We start from the raw sequence: 12,036 nt of genomic DNA, 5'->3' as shown, positions 1-12,036 counted from the left end.
AGCACTATTTATGTGATTTCCGACCAAGGTCATCAATCACATCTTCATCACAAGGTCAGTACACTATTTCTCCATATGTCTAAGGGGTCAAGAGGTCATTTTTTTGGAAACTTCACAGAAATATTAAACATACTGATTGTGTAAGGTCTGTCTCCTGATCAGAAGAAAGAAGACGAGCTCTGGTGTTTCAGTGGATTCTGTCATCAGCATCATCATCTTCGCTCTTTTTCTCCACCCTTCCTCCTTTCATTTCCCACTTTGCACAGTTCTGCCTGACGCATCTCCTTCACTCTCCTTAGTTGTGTTTACATTTCTCCCCTGTTTCCCATCATCTTTTCTCTCTCTTCCTCTCTTTTTCTCTCTGTTCCTGTGTTCACTTTCACCCTCCCTCCCTTCCATGCCTCCATCCATTCTGATGGCTCCACGTGTTTCCCCTGCCCTCTGCTATCTAAATGGCCTGTTGTGGAATGTGAACCACGTGCTAACATGCTAACACCGTAGCCTGCCTCCGTATGTTCCCAGTTTCCAGCCCATCTGCTGCCTATATGATCAGAGAAGGCGTGGAGGGCTCATGCGGTGGCTGTGCACATTTGGCTCTGTGATAGGAGTTTCCATGATATCTGACCTGATAGACTTTCCAGGTATGGTGTGCAAATGCCTGTTTAAACTCTGCAGTGGTGCACTATGTGAAACAGCACTAAATGACAGTTTCTACTAGTAGCCTACTTCTGATATTTGAATGGCAAGCAAAATAATATAAGACGTGAGAAGAGCAGAAATCCACCCTAGAGGAGAAGCACAGAGGGAGGACCCAGGGCTACCCATTGTTCTGCTGCCCAGTGGGCATGACTGGCAGTTTGATGCTGATGCCAGCATTTCAGGGGCCCTGCTGAGTAACGTGTGTGCTGGCAGGGGGCTCTCCTGGGCACGGCCTGCAGGAGGGTGAGGGGGAAAGGCACGCAAATGGCGCCAGCTCAGGCAAAATAGGAAGCTTATCTGCCCTTCTTTGGCCCCAGGGAGAGGGCAGTGGCCTGGGTTCCTGACCCCACGCTGAGGCTGTGAGTGCAGGCTATGACATGAACCCAGTCCCTGCCACCTCAGTCATTCATCTGGAGCCTTTGCAACCTCAGAGCTAGGTTTAATTCAACACCTAATTTGGCTATAAGTCATGATGGGGGAATCTCATTTGAATTCCATTACCTTGCATTAATGGACCGCTCCAATAATGACCCATTCTGAGATGCAGATTGTGCAACTCCCATTAGAGTGAGATTGGCACCGTGCTGATTAAATGCCACCAGCCAATCCTTTCACTTATCCAAAGCCAAATAACAAAGTAACCAGGCATTGTGGGAATTGTGGTGTGGCATTGTGATCATCCTTCAGAACTGGTGCATCAGTTCTCTCTTTAACGAAAACAAAGCAGGAAATATTACAGTTATAGATTATTTTTTTTGGACTTATCTATACATGCAGCACATGAAAAAAATGAAACCCTAATCAAGCAATCGCAATTCCGTTATAACACAATTTATTATTTAGCCTATATAGAAAAAAAAAAATGTTGTCAATTCAGTACCAATCAGAGAGATGGCCCTTTATTTGAAAGCAAAAAGACGTCAGCATTAATTGAACAGCTATGTATACCAGTTGTTTGGACAGGTTCCCCTCTATAACATAACCGCAAATATTTGACCAGCTCATGCTCAGTATTCAGTTATTGATGAGAAAGTAATCCAGTTATGTAACAGCTGTCTACATTGGCTCAGGTATTTACTCTTCATTAAACCACACATCTAATTAGGGGCTTTCTGTCCAGTCAACAATTATCCATTCAACCAGGTTAGGCAAATGGCACAGTCAGCCTGGCTCTGTAGATCTGGGGGAACTGAGAGAAATGTATTTTCATTGTGAATTCCCCTCATTATACGGATCAGATTAATGTAATTGTGGTTGCAAAAGTGCACTAAAAATGAAAGCGGTTTTCTTAATTCAACTGTCATTGGTCAGTAAATGTTTTATCTTTTATTAACAAACGCGAGTAGGTTATTTTGATTGAACTGCAACTTGCTTGACACATTTCTTTTACGTTTTCCCTCTCTGACTGGAATTTCTGTAAGAGCACGCGTGCGTGCGTATATGCGTGCCTGTGTGTGTGTGTGTGAGAGAGAGAGAGAGGGAGAGACGGCATGTCCCTCCCCTCCCTCCTGCTTCCATGTGACAAGAAAGCTGTCCGGCCCCCTTCGATTCCCATGTATCGAATTATTGCCTGCTCACTCCGCACCGCTAAGCCCAATGCGTCTGCTGTAGTCACGGGCAGCCTCTCACTCGCCGGCTACTCTCTGTCCGACCGCTCCGCATTTTGATACATCGCTTTAGCATTATTCTTCCCTCGACACTAACCCAACTCAATTTCGCGACGCTCTCTAAAGATAAGCATGCCCATTGCAGTGCCATCTGCGTTCTTTGCCTCCTGTCGCGGGGACTAGACCCGGAGCTGGGGAGAGGGAGAAAAACCTCTCTCTTCTCTTACCATCACTTGCCCAATCTCACACGGGCAGTGGTTGCGAACCGACAGTGAAGGACAGAGTTAATTAAAGCGTATTTGTTTAACCTCTCTCTTTCAAACAAATACGCGCATCCTGCCTCTCTCTCCGGGAATTGGTTGGTACCAGAGGAAAGAAGGAGGGGAAACATTAAGTTTTTTGTTGTGCTGTCGTGGAAATTATTCGGAAGGGCTCCGTTTTCGCCTCGAAATTGCTCTAGCTAATATATTCACGAACCCTGGATTATGGATGTGGAATCGGTGGAGAAGGAGTGTGGGGCGCTTGGTGGGCTTTTCCAAGCAATTGTCAATGACATGAAGGTATGTAACGACCAGTCGGTGACAGCAATTGTATCCATTGTACAACACCAGAAATTAGTTAGTGCAAACCTGTATCCTAACCCAAAGATCACATGTATGATTTTCCCATTTGCGCTGTCAATGTGTTTTTTTCGTCATAGTTCTGTATCGGTCGTTCACATCAAGTGAAACAGACTGTTTAAAGTAATCAAGCTAGGTAACGAAATGTCATTAACCATTTGGTTTACCATTGGCAAGCCGCGTGGACAGTAGTTGTTGCAGGTGAAAACATAAGCCACAGTAACATGCTACACAGACACGTTACATTACATGTGTCCTTGCAGAGATCTCGTTTTTACAGGCATTGTTTGCAGTCGTGAGCTAAGAGTGTTTTTGTAGGTACACAATGGGAAACAGACGTGTCGCCCAATTGGTGCTGATGAAGCAGATGAAGCCTCGCTCCCGCTATTCCGATAGTCTATTTGGTCTGTCTGGCAATGGTGTTTGCACTTCTGTTTCGGCGTGTGAGCACGCTAGTGGCTTTTGCAGTGTTTGGAGAAAAAAAAGCAAATCGATTTTCTGTCATGCGTAATTTTAAAGAGCCTGTGAGGGGACCGGAACAGGCGTTTTTGCACTCAGCAGCGTATGTCTGTCTGTCTGTCTGTCACTCGATTAGGTTTATGGATTGGTGGACCCACAACATTTTGGGGTGGTGGTCGGGCAGAAATGCCATCAGATCAGGGTGAAAACTAAAAAGCGATTGCACTGGTATTTATTAATCATCGCCATCTAGTTCTGAGTGCACAACGTGGCAGTTTTTGGAAAGACAGCCCATGTGTCAAATGTGCATCTCTGCTGCTGTTATCAAAGAGATGTCAACACTGCTTTCTGCTAAAGAACATAAACACTGATATTATGCATCAATATCATTCAAAGTCACACACCTCTCTGTCTCTCTGCGTCTCTCATTTGTTGTGTTTAGACAAATCCCTTTCTGTAAGTGTTTTACATTAACACAAAACATCCCGATCTCATAAATGATTTAATGCCAGTTTCCTCTGGTCTTCTTACTATGAAATGACTCATTCCATTTAGTGCTCTTGAGGGTTTCCCAATGTGGGTCAAACAGCAGTCACCCAAGTGTCGTGGCAATTGTTTGGCTTGGTCATTCTCACTCTAACATAAATGTCTGTGCTTGTTGTGGAGCTCCTGCCCGACCCATTTGCAGTTACATTTAGCAAAGGAATGTGGGTAGAAAATAGCCCCCATCACAGATGTGTCCTCACTGAGTGATAGGACGTTTGTGGACTCTTCAGCTCTGCTGCACATGGGCTGTTGGACGCAGTCTTCCATATACCCTTTAACTGAGGACAGAGGGGTCTTGTGTCTGGAGGGCATTCTGTGTGCTTGGGAGCTGGTTAGGGTGGGAACCCTGTGATCGGTGATGTATTGTGATGCCAGTCCTTTTTCTGAGGTCTGTGTGATGATACCTCGTCTTGACATGCATGTGCTCTGTGTATATGTGTGTATTTGTCTGCAAGGCACATGTATGTATGTGTCTGTCACCCCAAAGGGGGGGGGGGGTGGGCCTTCAAGTCCGTCAAGCTGTGACATGTTCAGATCTCCACAGAGGGTCCAACCTTGTCAAGGCCTTCTATTTCCATGTATCTGCCCGCATGACATTATCATAATGGTGGATGTGTGGAGTGGTGTGCTGTGCTCTCTCCTCCTTATTCCACCTCTGTCTCTGTGCGTCTCTTTGTTCCTGAGGGCTGGCACCCTGTGGGCACGCATGGTCACTTCTCATTCTCATCTCATAATCACTCAGCCCAAGCTGGAAGTTGCCTTTGTTTGGCCTCTTGCTGGAGAAGTGCAATCCTTCAGCCAGAAGCTGGCCCGTGCGCCACTATGAATGAAATGAGCCGCAGCACTGTTTACCTTATCTTATTTAGAAGGGAACAAATGCAGACAGTGACTGAGCATCCAGCCTGAGAAGAATGCTTTGCACATGTATGTGAAAGGCTTAGTGAAATGAGCTAGTGTGCTGGCCCCCCCCCCCCTCACATTTTTCCTCCCAGTTACAAAAAATACACTACTGCAGTGTGGACACAGAGAGTGTGTATTTGTATTAGCGAAAGAGGAAAGCATTGTATGCATGCTTGTCATTCTATGCTATATACAGCCAAGTCAGTTTAGACTGGAGGAGGAGGAGAGAGGGATAGAGAACGACGGGGGAGGGAGAGAGAGAGAGGGAAGGAGCAAGAGAGAGAGAGAGAGAGAGAGAGAGAGAGAGAGAGAGAGAGAGAGAGAGAGAGAGAGATTGGTAGCTGTTTTTGTTGATCTAGTTGATCTGTTTGTCTGTATCCCCTGCGGTAATGTCTTGGGAGAACCACATACTCACAGGGTTATTATGAGTGTAGAGTGAGGTCATGAAGAATTGCTAATGGGTGCGAAGGCATGAGGTCACACTTATGTTCACCTGTCCTTTCCTACCCTTGCCCCCGTCCCCGTCCCCCCCCCCCCCCCCCACCCCAACGCCCGAGGTGCTGAAGTAGAAGGCTGAAAGAGCCAGGGGGTGAGGAAAACCTGGCATTAGGAGTGAAGACAAGGCAAATCCATGCTATGGTCTGTTTGCCATCTGGGCCTGTCATATATCACTGGGTGTTTACATTCTCATGTTCTGCTATGGGTTGTCTGAAGGTATGCATGCCGGCATTCTGCTTCTCTCCTGCCATGTGTCTCTGTTCCTCTCTGTCTCTTTCTCAGACATGCCCGCACACCCACCATCTCTTCAGTTTTGGTATTTTAGGCTGTTATTTTGTTATCTTGACCTTTTGTAGTCCTTGACCTTGAATGGCTGTCATTCACAGAACAGTCTCTTTGCAGCTTATTTACCTCACAGATTAGCTATAGTTTTACCACAGCACTTTCTAAAACCAGTAGGTTACATGTGGCATGTATAATTCATTCAACTTAAGAGAGAATATACATTCTCCCTTGCTTACATTGTAATACACTATGAACAGGCTTAACCATGTCAAACCATGCAGACAGGTGCTGAGTTGATAAAAAAAAACCTATAAAGCACCCAATCAGCCCTGTCAGTTTCTGAACTTGTCATGGGGTGGTGAAAGATGGTCATGGATGCCGGTGCCCCCGTACAGCATTTGGCCTGAATCACTTCTGGTGTCTCCCTGATGGGGTCCTGGAGTGTGACATGCCAGGAGTGCATCTGAGTGACAGCACCTGTCACCTAGTTTTAGGCGACCCATTTGGGCACTGGCGCAGGGGAGCGAGAGCAGGCTGGCCTCGTGACTCTCATCCTCATGATTCGCCCCTCTCTGCTTTCGTTCGGTGGCTTGGAGGAACCGCCATGACAACGTGCGGCCCTCTCGGCATCTAAATGAGCATGTGCTTGGCGGCCCCTTGTTTGGCTCGTTAGAGATGAATCGACTCGTTTTGGACGGAGTAATTTTCTTGGGCCGGTGCCAGCCCCTCCTCTGAGCTTGCTTTGTTAAGTGTGTCAAACTCTTCCCGTTCATTGCCTTTGCTGACTACAGAAAACAGCTGAGGGGTAATAACTGTGTTGGGAGAGGGAAAATATGTCAAATCAATATTTTACTTTTGTGCTCTGAACAGTTTTTAAAATGGTGTTCCTTTGTTAGTAGTTGTCATGCTGAAGGGAAACGACCCTATTATGAACCTACATAGGGTTGGATAGTTTGTGCTTTAATGGATTAAATACAAACACTGAGGCCATATTTCTTTCACTCTGTCCATGCAGTGTGCAGTCTACCAGTACAATATCCCAGAGTGAAAGTGCGGCACTGTTTCATCCTGCTCATCAACTGAAGAGCTGTGAAATGTTACGCAGTATTCTGATCCCAGAGCTGCTGCGTATACAGTGACACTGAGTGATGGCTGTCACGATATGCACCGAGGCCAGCGGCCAATCATCCTGAGTGCCACCATCAATACTGACTGCAGACCAGGCAGGCCCTGGCGTTTTCAGGAGTGCACCACGGTGCAGAGAGATGGCATGAAGAACAGAGACAGGAGGGAGAGAAGCAAAACAAGAGCATCGTCTGACTTTGGTTGCAAAGAAAACAGGTACAGGTGGTTAGACAAACCCCGTCGGACTGCAGTGAGGGAGGTCGAAAGAGAGAGAAAGAGAAAGAAGGTATGGAGTGACTGATAGATAGGGAGAGGGATTGAGTGAGTGATTGGGAGAAAGAGAGAGAGAGATAGATCGGAAGAGCGAGTGAAGGAGCCGTCATGGCTCTCATGTTAAGTGATTTCCATAATTCATGATTGCATTGCTACAGACTTCTCCACTAAATGGTCAAGAAGATGATTTGCTTCCCTCCATCACCCATTCATTGACACACATGAGGAGCATGCAGTGTGTGGGAGTCCTGATCACACTGAACCAGCCTCCCTCTGTACGAGCTCCCATCCAATCATTAACTGCCTGGAAGAAAGCAGCCGAGCCGCCCCAGCCTATCAGACCACAGCTGGCATCCACCGGCTCCTCCGTCTCCCCTCTCTTTCCCCCAAGAAAGACATACATCGCCTCCATCTTTTCATTCATCCCTTTATTCATGGGGAGGTGGAGGAGGGGTGGCTGTCAACGGCATCCACAAGGACGAGGGAGCGATGCGCTTTTCTCGCCTTCATATCTGTGGTTGTAATGTCTGCCAGCTGCAATGCCAAGTGCAGCAGACTGCCTTTATCAGAGAATGCGTCACGGTGTCAGGGGTACATCCTTCATTACTTACCTACACCGCCCCCCCCCCCTCCCCCAAAAAGAAAAGGGGACAGTGACAGAAAAGGGAGGGAGCAGACAGAGAGAGAGAGAGCAGGAGAATTAATTCATTTGTTTGAAATCTTTCAGCGTGGGCAAGTGTCTGTACCTGGGCCCCCGTGGCAGAGGAACACAGACATGATCATGGCCCATCATTGGGGTGGCAGAGGAACACAGACATGATCATGGCCCATCATTTGGGTGGCAGAGGAGCACAGACATGATCATGGCCCATCATTTGGGTGGCAGAGGAACGCAAACATGATCATGGCCCATCATTGGGGTGGCAGAATCGGCGATGCTGCTCCGCTCATAAATGATGCAGCGTGGCAATCTCCCCCTCTCATCTGACAGCAACTTACCGCCTGTCTCCTAATGAGATTCCGGAGGGCTAATTTGCCAGACATGGTGTTCACGCAGGAGGCATGGAGCAGGTAGAGGACCGATAGTGTTGACTTCCAGAGAGTAGTCGTGACTCTGCAGTGGGTCCCAGCTGGGGAACTGGGAGTCCCCTGGCTTAACTGATGGTTTCCGCAGAGGTTGAATTACTAGCTTGGCCGTGTGCTGCTAGCGCACACGTTCTATTTCTGCTCTCTAAGTACAGTGTTGCCAGCTGGAGAAGATTGGCTGATGTGGACGGGACTGCTGGAGACTTTAGAGAGGGGGTGTGTGCTTGTAGGTCTAATACGTTTATTTTTCAGCATTACTGATGCTAAGCTATTCCTTACTTCAATGGTAAGTGGCCTGGGTTCCCATGAATATAGTGTTTTTGTACTCCCATGAGACCTCTTCATAGAGCAAATGTCGTGTCAGACCAAATGTCATACCTTCCACACTGGCAGTGGCAGCAATAGATATACGTAGCTACGTCCTGGCCTTTTGGAGTCTGTGCGGGCTTTGGGTCTTGCCCATGGGTCTTGGATGCTTCTCCATGCAGAAGTCAGATGTGACAAGGGAACCCTGGGATGTCTCGATGACTACCCACCGAGCCACTTCTGCCCTAACTCCACAGAAGAGTCATTTGGTAACAAACTGACATGTTTGTGTGGGTGTTGCTTCATGGACACCAGAGGAATATGAAATCAGGTCGAAGGCCTTTTTACATATCCTTCTGCAAGAACCATTTCTACCTTTGCCCCCAGTGTCTATGAAACCAGGGTGCAAATCTTCTCCAGTGGAACTACATTCATTCCTCTATGGAAAGTTCTTAAAAAAGGGAGCCCAGCTCAATTATGGTATGAATCAAAATGACACGAACCCACCAATTGTTTGGATTTGATACCTCTCTGTCTGAGCACTGGAAGAACCGAATTGTACAGATAGAAAATGGCTAATGTGGTTTTCTTTTTTGCCCAGCTGAATCCCTCCAGAAATAAAACTGAAAGAAATGGGAGATGAAGCCGTGCTGTGAAGCCTTTCATTAGCACAAGTGAATATGATTCATTCAAAGACAGATCGTTTTGGATTGAGCTGCAGTAGACTGGTTTTAATTGGTTGGCTAGTTACGGTAGTGTGCGATGTGGATTTTGCCAGTTAAGCGCTTATAGTTCTTTGTTTAAGACCTCTTGCTGTGATTCTCTGGGAGTTTTGAAAGTTTGCGCGCAGTTGGAGATAGCCAACTTTTTCCGCTGCACTATGTTAATACCAGACATGGGGTTTTTCTTCATCTGGATGCTTGAAACTTGCAGAGTAGAGCAGATTCCATGAGAAGCCCGTTAGTGAACACACTATCCTTTGTCCCCTTCTCAGCTACTGTAGAAGAAGATGCATGGTGTGATATAGTAGGATTTACATACAGCAGGCCTACATGGTTCAGCAGCACACAATTAGTGGTGTTAGGGGAGAATGAGGGTTTGTTGATGATGACGTACTCGCTGTGGCATTTGGGATCAAATTTGAGGTCTGGATTGCACATGTGATGAGGTTGGTTGCTCAGGCTGCATTGGACTGTGGTTTCATATAAGGCAGAATACTCCACTACATCCCCAGCTGGTTCTCTGGTGCAGGCTCCTTTCATTTTCCCTTCATGATTAGAAGGCACCTGTAAGGCATTTCACTCTCCCTCTCTCCCTCTCTCCCTTCCTCGCTCTCGCTTGGTTAGGCTAAAAAGAAAATAGCCTGGTTCCCTTACTGGCCAGCCATCCAGCCATTCCCCTCTCCGCGGTGCAGGGCTGTAGAGAGGCACTTATCTAATTGTTTGTGGGTCGCACGGATGTGGACCCAGAGAGAAGGGGAGTGAGGTGAGAAATTACTTGGGTGAAATGGCGCCAGCTGACGATCATCTGGCATTATGGGATGGATGGATGGGCAGGACTTGCAGTTTGTGGAGTAGGGCAGTGAACATGCAGATGTGGCATGGGTCTTGTAAGGGGGTGTGCATGTGTGTGTGTGTGTGTGTTAAGGGGGTGTGCATGTGTGTGTGTGTTAAGGGGGTGTGCATGTGTGTGTGTGTTAAGGGGGTGTGCATGTGTGTGTGTGTGTGTTAAGGGGGTGTGCATGTGTGTGTGTGTGTTAAGGGGGTGTGCATGTGTGTGTGTGTGTGTGTGTGTAAAGGGGGTGTGCATGTGTGTGTGTGTTAAGGGGGTGTGCATGTGTGTGTGTGTGTGTGTTAAGGGGGTGTGCATGTGTGTGTGTGTGTGTTAAGGGGGTGTGCATGTGTGTGTGTGTGTGTGTTAAGGGGGTGTGCATGTGTGTGTGTGTGTGTGTTAAGGGGGTGTGCATGTGTGTGTGTGTTAAGGGGGTGTGCATGTGTGTGTGTGTGTGTGTGTTAAGGGGGTGTGCATGTGTGTGTGTGTGTTAAGGGGGTGTGCATGTGTGTGTGTGTGTGTTAAGGGGGTGGGGGTGGGGTACTGAGGGAGGAGGGATAAGGGGCGTCGCTGGTCCTTATCTCGACTGCACAAGGCTCCTCCGTGTGACGGACTGAGGCGCGCTCTGTGAGATTAGGCCACTTCAAACGGAGCGGGGGGTTCCATGGGGGAATATCACGCTCTGATTCCAGACGGATTTAACAGACATCAAACGCCACCGACGGCAGGCAGGATCAGAGAGAGAGGAGGCGAGAGAAGCCCGCCCGCTCCTCCCCCTACCCCGCCCCCTCCGCCAGTCGTCACGGCAGCCCGCCTGTGACATCACACCGATGTCCCTCCTTCTTCTCCGCCCCCCTTTTCTGCTTCCTCACTGCCATTCCCCATCCCTCTCTCTTTGTTTCCCTTTTTCACATCTCTGTTCTTGTGCCGTCTTTATCTCCTCCCCTCTCTCCTTCCTCAGCCATCTCCCTATGCAGAAGAGGAGAGGAGAGGAGAGGGGGCAGGGCCTTACTTGTGCAGGCAGGGGTTTTATAGGAGGGGGGTGGTGTGATGGTGGTAGTTTTGGGGTGAGGTGGAGGTGGGGGTGTGTGTGGGGGTGGGGGGCAGTGCGTGGTCGGCTCACTGACTTCCTCCAGCTCCCGCTGGGCTGTGAAGTGAAGCTAATCTCAGCCCCTCAGCAGATTGGAGGTTTCATCCTCCACACTGGAATCCCAGCATGGCAACAGTGATGAAACAGAGGTGGACACAGACCCGCCATACTGCTGGAGAGAAAGCTGCACGCCAGCAGGCCCCCACGAGCTCTGGGTCTCTCACATACAGATGAGAGTAGTTAAAAATAGCTGCAGAGGTGCAGGGGAGGACATGGTCAGTGTGGGGGCTTCATTGGTTCAAATAATGGACGAAATGTGGTTAGTCATTGGCTGTGTTGATGCTTTTTTTTTTCATCTATTTTTCTTTTTTCAAAGTGTGGTACCGGACTGTTTTTGCCACAGGCCACCGAACGGAGGCTCATTCATCCATTATGAACTTGATATCACAGTAATTCATGTGCCTGCAATGTTTCCGTGGCAACAGAGCTGAGCTTTGTTCGGTACTCATGTCCTTATCATAGGACAACACCCCCTTCCTGCCGCAGGGTACCCTCCCTGTCACACAGTCACACACACACACGCACGCACGCACGCACGCACGCACGCACGCACGCACACACACAGTCACACACACACACACACACACACACACACACACACACACACACACACACACACACACACACACACACACACACACACACACACAAATGTATTAGTCTTATACAACCATGTACTTTTGATATAAATCAATATTCTGCCTGTCATCTGATCCTCTGTCCAAACATCTCTTTTAACTGTATTCTCATACCATTCCTTCAGAATATTTTCTTGCAGTGAGCTATGGAGTCTTCCATCCACACACTGAATGTAACCGGCGCTCTTCTCTCTGTTGCAGTGCTCATACCCTGTGTGGGAGGACTTCAGTGCCAAGGCCACCAAGCTGCACTCCCAGCTCCGGTGAGTCGTGCTCGACCAGACTCACGTGTC

The 12,036-nt window shown here is 48.2% G+C and overlaps 1 protein-coding gene across 4 annotated transcripts in view; it reads left to right on the top strand.

The window, feature by feature from the left end:
* Positions 1 to 2,246: 2,246 nt before the first annotated feature.
* mtss1lb (MTSS I-BAR domain containing 2b) overlaps positions 2,247 to 12,036 on the top strand; it is a 60,418-nt gene continuing 50,628 nt past the window's right edge. For all 4 annotated transcript variants that reach the window (XM_031569632.2, XM_012814945.3, XM_031569631.2 and 1 more), the window contains exons 1-2: positions 2,247 to 2,866; positions 11,945 to 12,006. In XM_031569632.2, the coding sequence (XP_031425492.1) occupies positions 2,792 to 2,866; positions 11,945 to 12,006 (137 nt within the window). In that variant the 5' untranslated portion in view covers positions 2,247 to 2,791. The remainder of the gene's footprint in view (positions 2,867 to 11,944; positions 12,007 to 12,036) is intronic.

Source organism: Clupea harengus, chromosome 6 (assembly GCF_900700415.2).
Source record: "Clupea harengus chromosome 6, Ch_v2.0.2, whole genome shotgun sequence".
Lineage (NCBI taxonomy): Eukaryota > Metazoa > Chordata > Actinopteri > Clupeiformes > Clupeidae > Clupea > Clupea harengus.
This window is presented reverse-complemented; position numbering and strand designations above follow the sequence as displayed.